General features: G+C 27.7%; 1 protein-coding gene across 1 annotated transcript; it reads right to left on the bottom strand.

The window, feature by feature from the left end:
* Positions 1-351: 351 nt before the first annotated feature.
* Positions 352-13,540, bottom strand: LOC123295179 (lipase member H-A-like). The gene is made up of 6 exons (XM_044876426.1): positions 13,420-13,540; positions 4,164-4,418; positions 3,159-3,419; positions 1,862-2,053; positions 1,346-1,535; positions 352-1,285 (listed from the first exon to the last, which is right to left on the bottom strand). The coding sequence occupies exons 1-6, from the start codon at positions 13,463-13,465 to the stop codon at positions 1,219-1,221; spliced, it is 1,011 nt and encodes a 336-aa protein (XP_044732361.1). The 5' UTR covers positions 13,466-13,540; the 3' UTR covers positions 352-1,218.
* Positions 13,541-18,243: the final 4,703 nt, after the last annotated feature.

Genomic DNA, 18,243 nt, shown 5'->3' with positions numbered 1-18,243 from the left:
TATTTCTCTCAATGATTGAATAATTAACGAAAAATATTTTATATATATTTCTCTCAATATTTTTCGTTAACTATTGAGAGAAATATATACGAAAAATATTGAGAGAAATATATATAAAATATTTTTCGTTAATTATTCAATGATTGAATAATTAACGAAATATATATAAAATATTTTTCGTTAATTATTCAATCATAGAGAGAAATATATATGAAATTGATCGTTTTGAAAACGGCTAAAGATATCGAAATTGTTCACTCTACATTTTTTTTTTTAGGAAAACAATTTTCCAATAACTTTCGTTTGAAAATTTTTTTTATAAAATCAATTTGTTTCAAGATATTGTTAATTAGCATAAAAATATTTATTTGGCCGTTTTTCCTGATTCTCGAGAAAATGGCTGAAGATATCAAAATTTTTTATTTAATATTTTTTAAAGTGAAAAAAATTTCCGACAATTTTTGTTTGAAACTATTTTTCATGAAGTTGATGGTTTTCGAGATATTGGCCAAAAATAGTTTTTTTTTTATGTATACAAAGAGTTAATTAACGCAACCCTAGCACTTCTGAGATTGCGCCTTAGATGGGTCTTAAACTGGATGCCAAAACCTTCCCTTTTTTTACCTTTGAATAAATTCATAAAATCGCTTATTTTCAGTTACTTTACGGCCCAATAATACATACTTGAAACTTCTCTCTGCCACTTTTTTCGAACGTGTTTTCAAATGAGAATCATAACGTCATACTTAAGCATTCGGTCTGAAAAAAATGCAGTAAGGAATTTTTGAGACGGTATGACCACATTAATAATTAAACACATTAATAATTATTAAACAATAAAATATTGTGCCCGATAAAAATACTCCACCGATAACCTTATCTACCACCTCGAACATGCTATACTTAAGTACTTTTGTTTTTAATACATACATGGATCACTTTTGCTGAATTGTTTAATAATTATTAATGTTATCAAGTGGTGTCATAGTGTCTACTATATTCATGCCGTGCTCTTTCAGATGATAGCTTAAATATGCCATTATCATGCTCATTTGAAAACGCAGTAGCTCGAAAAAAGTCGTAGAGAGAAGTTTGGTAGAATCGACAAAAGGAAGCCATTCACGAAGTTTCAAACATGTATATTAATCATTTAACAAAACAAAATTTATGTCCCACGTTCTAATATAAATTAAAACTTAAAATGTGTATCATACTAACTTATTCGTAAGGTCCTAAAGCGTATGGAGATTGATATGCTGTCTTCACATAATAAATTCCACGCGATCTTGAAAAAAAAATTTTTTTCTTTATTATCTTTCGATCATATTAATGTAAAATTTTTTACCTAGTATCACAATGTTCACCCATAATTCGACTATTTTTTATAGGTGTAAGCTCATTATTTCCATCATAATTACATTGACCGAATAAAATGGTATAATAGCTAGGACACGATTTTCCATAAAATCCAACATTTGATGAAATTGACTCCGAAAAATATACTGGAGCCATAAAATGGCTACACAATCTTGGACCTGGAAACAAATTTTTTTTAAATTTGTACAAGAAAAAGGTTAAAAAGTTCATGAAAATTTCTTTATACTCTTCCAGAGCCAAAGTATTTATTTTTGCATTTTCTGCAAGTATTTTTTCGATTTTCTTATAAAAAGTATAAGAGAAAGTGTATAAATGCTTTAATATCAAATAGGACACCAAAAATAGTTCTAGAAACTAGCGCCAAACTGACAAAAGTTTGCATATTTTCTGGAGAGCTTATGCCCAAACTAAAATTTCATTTTATTAAATTAGGTAATAGATGCGATTTTTCCGGATTTTTTTATACAAATATAAACATGTTTACTAGATTGGTTCGAACACATGGGCTGAGCGCTGCCACCATTGACGTAAAAATCAACATCACCAGTATTTTCAATTTTCCCAAAAACACCTGCGTTTGTATGAATGATATCTACAAAATGGGCATCACCGACATCTAAAATCCATTCACGTACAAAGCTCAATGTTGCATACAAGGGTAATGCTGGATCCAAACCTTAAAACAAACAATGTCCAAGTTTTAAAATAAATATTTTTGTGTAAATACTTAAATTTTAAGCAATACATATTTACATAAATGTAATACACATTGCATAAACTAACTAAAAAATGAGAAATTTTTGAAACAATGGAATCCGATTGTAATTCGTAAATTCATCTTTTGCTGCTTGCAATTTCGGGTAAGTACATTCTGTCTTGTTCTGTTTTGTTGTTATATGCTAATTAAAAAAGTTCAGCACACGACGTAAATTTGCAATTTAGGCTTTTTTTAAACAAAACTTTATTGTCAATTAAATTAAATTTTTGATGAAATAAATTTGTAAAAGTTTCTGCGGTCGCTAATGACCTAGATGTTAAAAGCGGCCTTAAATAAAATAAATAAATAAAAACTTATAGAAAACATTTTTATTTGTAATTCGTGCTTAAATATTTCTATTTTATGTAATACATATTTCATAATTGTAATGTATATTGCATAAACTAACTAAAAAATGAGGAGCTCTTGAAACAATCGGATCCAACAATGTCATTCATAAATTCATACTTTGTCAGTTGCAATTTCGTTAAATAGGTTATATTGTTATATTCGCTCCGAGCGTGAATTTCGTTTCCATGACAACGATACACTACTTTAATTATAGAATTAATGGATGCATATATAATTGTGTGGATTGCATTGAAAACTTACATTTAAAATTTAATATTCTTGTTTCACAAATTTAAATAAATAATTACGATAATTAACATTTGAAAAATAATATTTGTACAATTTGATTTCTTATTTTCACAATTTTTAATGCATTAAGTTTAATTAATTAGTGTTTTTCAATCATTTTAATTTGACAGTTTCTATATCATTAACATGTAAATAATTGCAAATTAGTCATAACAGCCCACTTTATCTCCAAAATTTTTCACTTAAAGCGCTGGCATCGATTTTATTATCCCCACCATGACTACGCACACAACGAATAGGTACTATTGCAAAAAGTTCAGCAATATCTACTATTCCTAAATTTGCAAGTTAGGCTCTTGTTATACAAAACGTTATTATCAATTAAATTAAATTGATGAAATAAAATTATTTAAAATATTTTTACCTGTTATTCGTGCAAATTTTTGATTGGTGGCTTTCGTATACAATGTTCCTGTAATTCCAGCAACATGAGCACCTAATGAAAATCCAACTAAATGCAATTGTTCAGGTGATTGTCCAGAATATGCTAATAAACTGGTTAATAGGGTCGCCGTACATTGGCCTACATGCCATGTATTAATTAATGCACCGACATAACAAGGAACTTCTGATATTCTTTGCCAATTAACTATAATTATATTTAGATCAGGTACATCTGTATACGCTATAATTCAAGAAAAATTAGTCATTAATAAAACTTTATAATTTTTTTTAAATTTTATCTATTTCATTGAGATGGAGACAAAGAAGAGTTCAAAAATACCTTAGTAGGACGATTTTCACCCTTCCGATACCTGATCCCATTTTTTAGAAAAGATTTCTATAATTTAAGCTTGCTATCTTGTATGGTTTTTGATTTAATAGATGGAAAGGCTGCGATGTTTAGAAATTCGATTTTTTAAGAGGGTTGCCTTCAATTTTTCCAAAGATTCATCTGATTAATTAGACCCAAAGAGTACAAAAATCTCCTTGGCGATAGTTTCTAAGAAATAGACTAATATTTAAACGATGAGTGGTATTTGGAAGCAATTTCATTCTGGTTCGTGTCTATATATTATCTGATATCTGATATATAATATAATATTATTATATCGTGAAAGTTTGGATGGTTGGATGGATGATTGTTTGTTACTCACGCCAGAACAGCAGAAAGAGTCTGGATGAAATTTGAAACAGAGATAGATTATGGTCTAGAATAGCGCATAAGCTACTTTTTTTTTCATATAGCAAAGGATCGACGTGATTTTTAGTGATGGGCAATATCTTGAAGACGATTAGAGCTTGAAAAGTTCTTATATCCAACATCAAAACATTTTTTGGAACTACTCTCATAAAAATTTGATTTTCACCTGGAGTATATGTATGGAATTTTTCCATATATTTGTTTTTTTGTAAATAAAATGTTTACCTTTTAATATTTCAGGAAATGATTGATCCCTTGTACCACCATAACCATGTATTAAAACTTTGGTTGGTCCCGTTACATTGTATGTTTTTGGTAATATTACATTGTTTGGGTCAAGTTTAATTGGTTGATCATATATATTATTTGTTGATATAAAATGATATTCAATATATTGGCTATTATCACATGTTTCATATAGTAAAATTACACAATTCTTTGAATAACTCCATTCAGCACTGTTAACTACATGTTGTTGTTCTGTAAAAATATAAATTAAAAACAAATTATTATTATTAATATTATTTTTATTATTAATTACGAATTATAATTAAATAAATATTGAGTGCTCTTTATTGGGAAAATAAGCAATGACATCACGCAGTCAGAGCTTGTTATCGTAGTTCTATACTAAGCTACCGGTTGCACATGGAACGTGATTTTTCCCAATAACTTAGTAAATTCAATTTAAATTACACTAGAGAACTTCTCAGTTTGAAAATGTCTATACTAAAAGAAACATGTCAGAAATTGTTTTTAAATATTGAAAGTATTTTAATAAAAAGTGAAAATGGCGAAGTCAACTAGAAATTTTATTTTTCAAAATTCAAAATAATATAAGAATAATTAATAAAAAAATTATCACGTTAAAGTATTTAAAACATGGTATTTGCAGTTCCTATGCTAAAACTACGAAAAAATCAAAGTCTCCACAGCATTTAACTAATTTTTTTTTCATAAGCTAAGAATAGGGCTTACTATTAAAACCTTAAAAGTTTCAGAAATTTTGACCGTTTAAAACACGAGTTAATTAATGCCTAAGTTCTCAATTTTGACAATTCACGTCATGGATTTTTATTTGTTTATTCTAAAAACATTCCTTTCAACTCTCTTACTTTTTTTCCAATTCGGTCAAGAGAATTTTTTAATTTCGTAAAAAATAGCTGAAAGGAGCGAGTTCTACACGCTTTGACCCTCGAAATCGAAAACTATGCATCTGATTATCTCGCGATATAACGAACAAAAATTCTGTAACTACGGGATCTCACAGCTAATATTATTCTGTGAATTGTATGAGTCTGTGAAAAAAATAGTACAATTGTATCAAGGATACACCAAAGAAGTGTTTTTCGAGAATCCATGTAAAGTAATTTGCAAAATTTTCACTAAAACTTCCAAAAAAACAAACACAATAACAGTTAAACTATTATAAGTACACTCCATATTATAATTCGATTGTAGGTCAGTAAATACGATTTTGTAATCGTTTTAGTTCTAAAAAAAAAACTTGTTTTTTTATACAAATTATGTGAACTAGTATGGAGATAGTAGATATAAATTGATCATCATTAATTTAGGTATCAAAAATAAATAAATATGTGCGTATTGCCCTCATGGTCGAGCTCTTGTAACGTGTTCATTACATATGATTTATGCAAATCGATATTATTTATTTAAATAATTATTATAAATATTTAGAAACGATACTTTTTTTTACAAATGTATTTGGATTACTAGCCGTTATCAGTTCGCTTCACAATCTCTATCAGTCTGCTTAACATATTTACAGCCTCTATATCATTTATATTATAGTGTTAATTTAAGTATTCACACTTTGATTTCATCATTTGTGTAATAATTTTGCCTATATTTTAAATAAATAATATAATTTATTTTCAACACATATCTATCTTCAATCTGTACATATAAAATGCCTTGTCCTGAATGACTGACTGACTGACGGATCAACGCACAATATAAATCGCGGATCGTAGAGACTTAGAGGTAGTGTTCATTTATATGACGTAAGAATCCGAAAAGAAAGGATTTTCCGGAATTTTTCCCCTAAGATGACGAAAAACGGAACCAAGTGATTCCTTGGTTCAATCTACTTCAAATTTATAATCTACTTCGAATATAAACATTATTTACCCGAAGTTATGGAACGTCCAGCGAAGCGAGTGGGTAGCTGTTAGTGGACAATATTATTAGTTACATTATTGTTCGAAAAATAAATAATGCACATAATGTTTTCGCAGAGCTGTGCATGTATCTTGTATCCCTTCCTTAGCTTATTTCGTATCCACTTAATCTCCGGATTAGCAAAGATGTCTCGTATGCGTGTCTGCGATATTCCACGAATAAAAAAGATGGAAAGAAATTAAAAATATCTTGTTTAGTGTTAGAAAATGAGTTAGTGTTAGAGGGAAACATAACAATTTTAAAAATTAAGTATAGTATACATTCCCAGATTTTCTTCATGTGTGTTATTAACAATACAACCCTGTTTTTAAACAGCGTTTGAAATTAGTAGCAATACAGTCCTGTTTTTTTAATACATCATTTAGGACTTATTAGTTATTTCAATCACATAAATTTACGATAATTGATATAACCCGTTAGTCAACAACTAAATTCTAAAATTTAAAGTACCTAAAAGAAAAATTAACAAGATAATGCCTATTCCACATGTGCCTATAAAAAATAGTTTAAATCATGCATAAATAAACAGCATAAATACAAATGTTTAAATCATGCATAAATACAAGTTTATTTGTAAATGTTTGTGGTGACATAGTTTTTGACGGGAAAGGCACCCGTTTTTTAAGTTACGCACCGAAAAATTTTAAAATACCCCGCCAGCTTAAAATAGATGAAAATTTGGTCATTTGTTTATTATGGGATAAAAAGATAAACGAACGTGGGAACGTAGTTCGGCGCGATGTGGCCTTATAGTGACGGATACAAAATTTTGCATTGGTTTTCGATTTATCTTCTTATTAAGCTGGCGACACAATTAAGACTTTGATAGGCCTAAACTGAAAAAAAAGTACTTGCAAGAAAATATGTTCTTAACACAGTAGCTAAGTAAATATTTTATTGGTTCAGGAAAATTTTTAAGTATTCAAATACTTATTTTCTTGAATAATAAAGTATTGAGATCGTTAATTCTAGATATATTTAGGAAGAACATCAACAGCCAATTCAGTATTTATATGTATGTTGTATTTTTACTTTGTAGAACTTCAGCAGCGTAATTTTCTCAATAACGCCCCTTAAGTCTTTTAATAGATTATTTAACGTTACGACTGACTATTCAAGTTTTTGACTTGTTCCAAATAAATGCATTTAATGAACGCTGGGTTTTACCAAAGAGGAAAAAATATATTTTAAAAAAAGGTGTGATAAATTTAATTGTTAATTTATTCCATTATACAGGTTAAATGATTCCATTATTTAAATAAAATGAAGATAAGGTCATTACCTACAAAAAGTCGGATAAAAATTGCATATTTATTATGGTATTACACAATTAGACCCAAAAATATATATATTTTTTTAAAATCAAGTGTATTAAAAATCGATAAATCTGCTATGACAAGACTCACAACCTCTATATAGAGAGTGCATAGGATGATTTTTAAATAAGTTTCCACATTTTTATTTCGAAAACAGAATGGAAAATAAAAAAACTCAAAAACACTTATCGACTCATTTTTAAGGGACACTCAATGTCTTAATAATCAAGCAGAGGTAAACTTCTCGTTCTTTGCCGAAACAGCAATTTATGGTTTCAAAGGGTAAGAATAGTATTGGAAAATAATTTCGGATAAAGGTTGTTTTTCAATAACAAATTCTGAAAAATAATTATTGTATTGAGAATTTGTTCGTTAAAAGTACCAAAAATTGAAGTCTAGGAAAAAAATTTTGTTAAACTTTTTAGCTATCCAATTTGGCTTATTTACAAAAAAAATCGTTTTTTGTACTCAATGACGTCATTAAAACTCCACAAAAATTCATTTTTCTCTTTTACTCCCAAATTAAATCGAAATTTAATAAACCAAGTATGTAACATGTACAATAGAACCGCGGTAATCCGGCATCCGTTGTAATCCGACATAACTATGACGGTAATGACAATGCAGATTTATTATAAATACATGCACTCTGCTGAAATTAGAAAATGATTGAAATCATATCATTTCGATAAGTAATTTCTCGGATTACAAGTTATTATTTTTCAAAAAATTCCGGACTGCTGGAGGTTTGTTGCAGTACTCTATCATCCGATAAATTCGATAATTCGACACGCGATTTCATTGTATTACTAAATTTTAAACTATAATAACTTTTGTACTCAAAAGTCAATAGTGTCATCAAAATATTTAAAAAAAAAAAATTATTTTGCTCTATTGTTTTACCTTATTATAATAAAAGTTAGTAATTCTACTAAATTTGAGGTCGTATTTATCAAATTTTTGATAAAATTTTACCTATCGGAACTACTACGCAATATTTATCAAAAAATCAGATTTAAATACCAAGTTTGTCAGTTATAATTCTTTAGATATTACCTATCTATCTAATAACGAATAAATTCAGGCCCGAGGGCAAGAGAGAAGTTTTGGGGTCAAAACCCTTCCCATTGAGAATCTGTCTACACAAATTCAATATAGTCCTGTAAATGCACCCATTTATGAGACGCTATTTCCACTGACGAATCAGATATCCTTGCATATTTTGAGCATTTTCGGTACATTCTTTGACTTTTTCTTTGAGTCGAGTACTTCAGACAGAAAATCTGGATTTTGACAAGGCTATCAAACTAGCTGATGCTGCAAAACATATTTTGATTGCTAAGGTTCATATAATAACAGACTCAACGCTTGAATGTATAGACTGATTCAGTTGAAGATAGAGATCGAATTTTGAATCATAGCAATATTTTATAAAATTTAGCTTGTCTCTGTCTAAGTCAAATAAAAAATTTTGATGAAAACTCTTGCTCGACTTTTTGAACTAGATTATTCAATTTTGTATGATGATTCCCGTATGATCTGGGCCGACGAAATTCAACTTTAGCGAAAAAGTAGCCAAAAATTCACTCGAAGCACTAGATCGGCAATGTTTGAAGATCAGCTAAACGGCTTAGTCCCCGCGCAATGTACATCGCGGTGTAGAAGTTGATGCACGCCGAGTTTTGGAAAAGTTTTTTTTCTGTACCTCGAAGAATTAACTTATTGAAAAACAGTGACTGAATATTACAATTTGACTTAATTAAAGGTTCTCTTACTCGATGAAATAATTTCTTGTTTTAGTGACTATATGACAACAATGGCGAACAAAAGTTTGAACCCCTCCATTGAATCATTCCTGCGCACGGGCCTGAATAAACTATTACAAAAATTTTAATCGACAAGCACATTCTCATATACAGAGGTAAAAATATATAATTAATTAATTTTATGCAATAAGTTTTGTACGTTTTCAAGGTAAACGTAGATAAAATACATAATATAATTCGAATAAAACATGTATTTGTGTAATTATCTGCACCACGGGTATGCAAATTATTATTATATTATCAATATAAAATATTTTAAATAATAAATGAATTCTTGTTAAATTGGAGCACCCTACTGAAATTACATTATAATTTGTTGGAAAAACAGTGTATGCAAATTTTTTTTTTTTTTGTATACTCGTTATTTAATTAAAGGTTTAATAAATTACCTACACGAGTGTTTTATTACACGTTAAGCTCAAATGATGAGGGAACTCAAATCATAGTTTAAAGTACTTCACGCGTTAACCCACAAAATTGTTTTTAATTGTTAAACTATGAGCCAAATAATACCCTTTGGCTTTTATGATTGTCTTATATGCCCCTCTCCCGTTCAACTTGAAATTGAACAATATGCATAATAATTTACTTCTATTAAATACTAATATTGAAAATATTTTCTTGTCCTTCTACTTGATTTTGACTTTGAACAAATGTTTCAACTAGAGCAATTAATCTTGGATTTTAAAACTTAATGTCAACTTTTAGGTCAGTGTTCTGCTTACAGTTCCAGGAAAATCCATCATTGAGCACGATTAATTTTCACATGGAAAATTTTTACAGGATTCTATTTAAAACATGCTCCTGAACCTAAAAGTGCAGGTTGTCAACAAATAAGTAATATTGACCGAATCGCTTCGAAAAAAATTGTATCATATAATTCTGGTCAAAATTAACAAAAAATGTTTCTAGACATTTTTGCTTAAACGCTCCAGTTTTCGAATAAAAAATTCGTAAAATTTAAAAAAAAAACAGATTTTTACGATTTTTATCCCTCAAAAGTCTATGAAAAATTCAGATTTTCAATAAGTATAAAATTTTTATTTGTATTGTAAAGCTTACTGAACAACATCCCGCAAAAATTTTTGGCATAATTGCATTTTAAGTGCTAGATTGTTAATTGTTAAGAAAACGAGCGAAAAACCATCCAAAAATAACGATTTTCTGTTCTACCTATATGCCAATATTACTTATTTGTTAAAAAAAAAAAAAAAAAAACAAGTTTAAACAATATCCTAACGGGTTACTCACCGACAATGTGCACTTTTAGGTTCAGAAGCATGTTTTAAAGGGGATTCTGCAAAATTTTACCAAGCAAAAATTAATCGTGTTCAATGACGGATTTTGCCGAGAATACTAATAACTAATTAACCTAATTGACCTACTAATTAACCATCATTTAAATGACGGAACCCAACCTGTTAATAGGTTTTAATGGTTAAACATTGTTGGAACTAGCTTTTGTGTTTTAAACCACAACAATAGAAATTATTTTTTAATTATGTGCTGTTATCGTTAATGTTAAGGTTACTGCTTTAACGATAAATAATTTTCATGGTAATACTATTTAAAATACGATGCATAGTTGCGGGATTCGCGCTATTTTTTTCAATTATAGCAAATATCTACAAAAAATATAATAATTTTTGTGTGTTTAAAATCCTTACGCCTATCGGGAATTACCATAAGTCCCGCAAGAATTTTCCAAAAGAAGGTGCGAGTAGTTTTATTTGATGAATCTACATGAATCGGAAAAATTGAAATTTTAAGCGAAAAGGAGAGCCCCATCTTGTTATTTATCCAAGCGGTTACATTTTTAGCCATCATATTCATGAAATGTAAAACCGAAATAGTAGCACACAATAATTATCTGCCAAGCATTTGCTCTTGGATTTACGAAATATATAGGTATAATAATTTTTTATTACAAAATTTAAGATGCCATAAAACAATTTATAGAACATAGGGCTTAAAAAATGTCATTCAAAATTTTTATGGTTCAAAATATGCCATTGAAATTATTTTAAAATTTTTAATTAAAGACATTTTAATTATTTTACACTGAAAACTTTTTGAATACTGCCCGGTGAAGGGCTGAAAGTTGCAAGGCAAATGTAAATCGGATGACAACGTTGCTAGCTAGAAAAAAAGGGAAGATAACTTTTTCGCAAACATTATCTGGGAACATAAACTTCAGTCTTAAAAAATATAAATTTAAAATAATTTGTAAGAAGCCTCGTTTTGAAAGTCTATATTTAAAAATATTAAATAATTTTAATTTCAATGTAAAAATATTAAAAATCATGGGGTGGTCGGCATTCGCTATTAGGTAAAATTATTATTAGGCTAGGGAATGAGAAATCCCACACTTTTTAACATTGAATGTTACCTTAAAATAAAAATTAGTTTATTATTTCATTTTAATAACTTTTTGGTAGTATGTAAAAAATATTTATATTAAGGTAGTACGACCAGAGAAGCAATTTTCAGTAAAAGGCTTGATTTTGTTAATATATATATATATATATATATATATATATATATATATATATATATATATATATATATATATATATATATATATATATATATATATTTTAAATATGTTTAAATGATTTCTGAAAAAATGAGAGATTTCGACGGGTTATTTAAATAAATAATTGACAAAGTCTTATGGCAAAGCGGCTGCTGGGCGGTATATTTTAATAATTTTCACCCAGATTTAGAAGTAGAAAATGAAAAAAAAAAACCAATTAAAAGCTAAGCAAATAAACCTAATTAAGATATTTATAAAAAATAAATAAAATACAATCGGTGTTAATGTAATTTCAAGAATAAAATTTTGAAAGAAATTATTTTTCAATTTTGATTATGAATTGTGAGATATCTTGACAAAATTAGACGAAAAGTAAGAATAAAAATTTTGGCATAATATTCAGTCTTCGGTTTTTCGAATATTAAGACAGATATCGAAAAAGATTAATCTTACTTTTCGTCTATACTCATTAAGATTTAACAAAATTCATTATAAAAATTTAAAATTTAACTAAACATTTTTTTAATTAATAATCTTAGTAATCTAAGCCGCTCATTCTTCCTTAAGACTAAAATTATCTTAATCAGTAATCTGCATGCTTCTAAGAACAACTTCTTGTGAGTTAAATTCATTAAAGTTATTAATTTATCTATCTTATATTAAGGTGTTTCGATACCAAAACGAAAGTGTTACCAAAAAACTGCTGTGTGTCAATTAATGAGTATTTAATTCGGCTTCTGTATAAATTTCAAGTCGATTCTTTATTTACGACGGCTTACGATAAATTTATTAATTTTTAAAAACAGCATTTTTTATATGGTGGTATATGAAGAAGTCGTAATAAATGTAGGTTTTTTAATCAATAATTGCTTTTAAAAATGTTTTACCATTTACATAAAAAACTATTAATATTCCTAAGTTTTAACCTTTAAAATCATACCAAAATTAAGAACTGTGCATAAAAAGGAAAAAAAATCTTGGTAAAAAAAACACTGACTTTGATTAATTATTTCTCCTCAACCGTAAAGAGAATCGACCAGTATTTTTAGTCGCATAAAAGGGTGATTAATTGATAGATAAAATTTCAAATTTTTGGTATCATCTTCAATTTACGGTTCGATATACCTTAAAGAGTTGAAATGAAAGTGATAAGATCTTTTTATACGTCTTTTGTGAAAAAATCATATCAATTCTCTGTACGGTTTATGGGAATAAGCCCTTTTTTTGTTAAAAAAAAAACTGACTTTGATAGTAAATTTCTTCTAAGCCGGTCAGAGAATCGATATGGATTTTTCACAAAAGACGTATAAAAAGATGATTAATTGATATATAAAATTTAAAATTTTTTGTACAAGTTTTTTGGTATTGAAATACCTTAAAAAAACGAAATTTTGTTTAAGGGTTCGTTATGCATTAGTAGCTGATTTTATCAACAGAAGTGACTTAAATCTTTCATCAATTGCCCGTTAAAAAATTGATAAAAACATTCAATTAAGAAATCAAAAAAACTTTAAAATAATTAGAACAAATAAAATAAACAGAACAAATTAAAAATTTAATAAATAAAAGAATGCGATTTAATTTAAGTTAAATTTACTTACTTAATATATTTAAAACAACAATCACAGTTAATATTTGAGCAAACATTTTTGAATAAATTATCCACTAATAATGTAGCATACAATAAATTCATTATTATTTACTATTTAAATATATTAATTATATTTATATACAAATAAATTACTCTAATTAGTTTCAATTTTGTCACTATTGATAAGTCTCTTGTATAATTATAACTCTTTTAATCATCTCCCTTAATCATTTTTAAACAACGACGTTAGTAAATAAAACGTAGGTACTTATTACTTACAAAAATTAAACAGAGAGTATTTTTATTTGTTATAAAAAAATTCAGTTATTGTGACCTTATGTCAATATAAAATGTATTTAAGCACGTGGGGACAAAATTAAGTGAGTAGGTAATAATTTTTTAAAATCAAGTATAAGACCAAAGACCTCGGATATAATAAACTAATCATATTGATAAATCGTATGGGTAATTTGAATAAATTTTTATATTGTAAATTATTTGGTACATTATTAGATTTTCAGTGGCGGATGAAGCGCCATTAACTTTATTATATTCATGCGACATTATATGCCACAAATGTCGCCAGCCAAAGAACTAGAAGGGGGCGGGAACATGAAAGAAACAGAAAATTAATTATAACGGCAAAAATCTAAGGAGGAAGATAGCTGTAGCTCGGAATAAAATTCGAAAATAAAATCAGAGAAACATAAAATATCCAGTAATTTTTAGAGAAAGCAAAATTCGGAAAAGCAAGCAATAAAAAAATTTATTAGAGAAACTTTTTTCGAATTGCACTAATTAGAACATTATGATTTAATTTTTTTAACAATCCCCAATCTTATACCTTGACTGAATCGGTATTGATAAATCCGCCACTGAGTTTTCAGTAGTATTATTTTTTTTAAATAACTGGAACATGTTTTGAATTATTTATTGAATATTATTGATTGATCTTGAATTCAATTTTGGTATTGTATTTTTGAACTAAATGTATAAAAAGATTCCCCTTATGTACACTTGTTATTGTATTCAAAGGTTAAAATGGCTTATAGTTTGTCTCTGCATGATCATTGACTTATGCCGAAAAAAGTAAGAAAACAACAATCATTTCGAGGTTCTTTAAAAATTAAGCTGTTTATGCAGGTGTTAAACTTGAATGTAATACAAGTTGCCTAGCAAATATGACTATTTTTCTAATATAACAATACTATATTTAATTGCTTCATATCCATATCTCTAAGATTTTTCAAAATAGTCTTCACTTTACCATTTTTATACCATGTATATATGAAATATACATAGTATATTAAGTTTAGTCCCAAGTTTGTAACGCTTAAAAATAATGATGCTAGGAAAAAAATTTTGTCATAGGTGTTCATAAAATCACCTAATTAGTCCATTTCCGGTTGTCCGTCCGTCCGTCTGTGGACACGATAACTCAAAAACGAAAAAAGATATCAAGCTGAAATTTTTACAGCGTACTCAGGACGTAAAAAGTGAGGTCAAGTTCGTAAATGAGCATCATAGGTCAATTGGGTCTTGGGTCCGTAGAACCCATCTTGTAAACCGTTAGAGATAGAACAAAAGTTTAAATGTAAAAAATGTTCCTTATCAAAAATTAACTTTGCGTATTCCATTCAAAATTATTAATTATTCCAAAATTACAAGTATTGGTTTTTTCGATTTTTTGGAATTTTTTTAAGGGGTACCCCTTTATACAAAATCGAGAAAATCGAAAAAAAAATGTTGGCTCCGATTTCGATAAAACTCTGTTTATAAGGTAATTTTGACCCATAATTTACAAAAATCGTATTTATATAACGATTAGGAAACTAGTTTCGGAGATATCGAGCCAAAATATGGGAAAATGGGTGATATTTCAAAAACTATGCTTCCAATCATCTAATGAATATGATTTTTGAATTTTTTGGGTCAAAATTACCTTATATACTAAGTTTTATCCAAATCAAAAACCATAAATTTTTTTCGATTTTTTGGAATTTTTTTAAGGGGTACCCCTTTACAAAAATCGAAAAAATCGAAAAAAAAATGTTGGCTCCGATTTCGATAAAACTCAGTTTATAAGGTAATTTTGACCCATAATTTACAAAAATCGTATTTATATAACGATTAGGAAACTAGTTTCGGAGATATCGAGCCAAAATATGGGAAAATGGGTGATATTTCAAAAACTATGCTTCCAATCATCAAATGAATATGATTTTTGAATTTTTTGGGTCAAAATTACCTTATATACTAAGTTTTATCCAAATCAAAAACCATAAATTTTTTTCGATTTTTTGGAATTTTTTTAAGGGGTACCCCTTTACAAAAATCGAAAAAATCGAAAAAAAAATGTTGGCTCCGATTTCGATAAAACTCAGTTTATAAGGTAATTTTGACCCATAATTTACAAAAATCGTATTTATATAACGATTAGGAAACTAGTTTCGGAGATATCGAGCCAAAATATGGGATAATGGGTGATATTTCAAAAACTATGCTTCCAATCATCAAATGAATATGATTTTTGAATTTTTTGGGTCAAAATTATCTTATATACTAAGTTTTATCCAAATCAGAAACCATAAATTTTTTTTCGAGTTTTTGGAATTTTTTTAAGGGGTACCCCTTTAAAAAAATCGAAAAAATCGAGGTAATTTTTTTCTCTCCAATTTCGGTAAAAGTCAGTTTATAAGGTAATTATGACCCATAAATTACAAAAATGGTATTAATATAACGGTTAGGCAACTAGTTTCGGAGATATCGAGCCAAAATATGAGAAAATGGGTGATATTTCTAAAACTATGCTTTCAATCAACAAATGAATACGATTTTTGAATTTTTTGGGTCAAAATTACCTTATATACTAAGTTTCATTCAAATCAGAAACCATAAATTTTTTCGATTTTTTGTTTATGTACGTTAGTTTATGTATATGAAATATACCAAGGTATACTAAGTTTTGTCCCAAGTTTGTAACGCTTAAAAATATTGATGCTATAAACAAAATTTAGGTATAGGTGTTCATAAAATCATTAAATTAGTCCATTTTCGGTCTGTCTGTCTGTCGTCTGTCCATCTGTCATCACGATAACTAAAAAACGAAAAAACATATCAAGCTGAAATTTTTATATAATGCATCTAAGTGAGCAGTATTATATACATGTGTTCTCTCCCACTCTATGCAGGCACACAACAGAAGAACTGTTGTATAGCTGAAAAGACATCGAAGCCACGATACAAGTCTTTTTTGCAATTTCATATAACATCTATAATATCTCTTACTTAGATGCATTGCTTAACGCATGTACTTTGTCATACTCGCGATTTTTATATGACTAGATGTAAATCGAACTAGTGGTATATGTGTGACATGAATGTATGTGTAATGTGAAAGAGTAATCAACACTGCCTATACATGGTATTTCAACAATTAACTCAGTCAATTGTTTGTTTTCACTTGTTAAAGTAAAATTTAAGAAATGAAGACGCCATAAATAGTTTTTGTTTCGTTTCGTTTCGTTACGATGTCAGTCTGACTGCACGTTATCAGAAAATTTTATATGAAAATCTATTAGACAGCTTTTTTTTAAATTTTATTTAAGGCCACTTCTTAACAACTAGGTTATTAGTGATCGCAGAGATTGATAGTATTTTATTTTCCTTGTTTTTTAAACGACTTCTAACAAAAAAGGAAGAGGTTATCAATTCGACTGTTTTTTTTTTTTTTTTTTTTTTTAATGTTTGTTACCTCAGAACTTTCGATTTGGTGAACCGATTTTGATGATTCTTTATCTGTTTGAAATCTGATGCTTCTCGTGTAGTTCCATTTCATTTTGGTCTAGTTCTGACATGGACATCCATGAGAAAACCATAAAAGTGTTAATTTTTCATTAAGTATGCACGACAAGAGGACGTATAACTCTTTAGATAATTCTTTTTTAGTGACAAGTTAGTGTACTTCTGATTCACTTAAAATCACAAAATAAAAAAAACTTTTAACAAAAAGAAAACCGACTGCAAAAGAAAAACTTTTCTAAAACAAATTAATATGCACTAAAAAGTAAAAAAAAAAAAAAAAAAAAAAAACGATAATAAAATGGAGTTAAAATTATTGTTATTTTGGAGTCGATGTCAGCTAAGCTAATGTAACAAACTGTTCTGTCAGAGTTGTTTCCTTGGCTGACACCGACTCCAAAATAACAATAATTTTAACTACATTTTATTATCGTTATTTTTTACTTTTTATTGCATATTAATTTGTTTTAGAAAAGTTTTTCTTTTGAAGTCGGTTTTCTTTTTGTTAAAAGTTTTTTTATTGTATCTATAAGCTGTAATTTCTTTTGTTAAAAAAATCAATTTCTTTTAAATATTCACAGGTTTGCATTTATTATACGTACTTGTAATTCAAGTTGCATATAAAATATAAATTATAAAAAATGGGATGATAACTGATGAATTAATAATTAAATTCTTTTTAAAAACCGTACTTATATTTATATTTATTATTTACATTAATTTATAAAATAATTATTGAATTTACTATAAGTGATTCAAAAATTATTCACCAAATTTTTTTACCTAAGCTGAAGAACATTTGGAGTTATACTAAGATGTCTAATCAAAGCAATGATTATACAATTTATCAATGCATAAAATTAGTACCAAAGTTTATTTGCCAAAATAATAGAATTAAACGTACAGGGATTTTTGAATCACCTATATTAAACATTTCGTGTATATGAAATGAAATACCTATATATTATGATATGAATAAAATACTTTTCATACAGGTAGAAAGTTTTTTTTTTTGTATCTTTTTTTGCATTGA

The sequence above is a fragment of the Chrysoperla carnea genome, chromosome 3 (assembly GCF_905475395.1).
Source record: "Chrysoperla carnea chromosome 3, inChrCarn1.1, whole genome shotgun sequence".
NCBI classification, from domain to species: domain Eukaryota; kingdom Metazoa; phylum Arthropoda; class Insecta; order Neuroptera; family Chrysopidae; genus Chrysoperla; species Chrysoperla carnea.
Note: the sequence above shows the minus strand (reverse complement) of the source record. Positions and strands in the feature narration are given on the sequence as shown.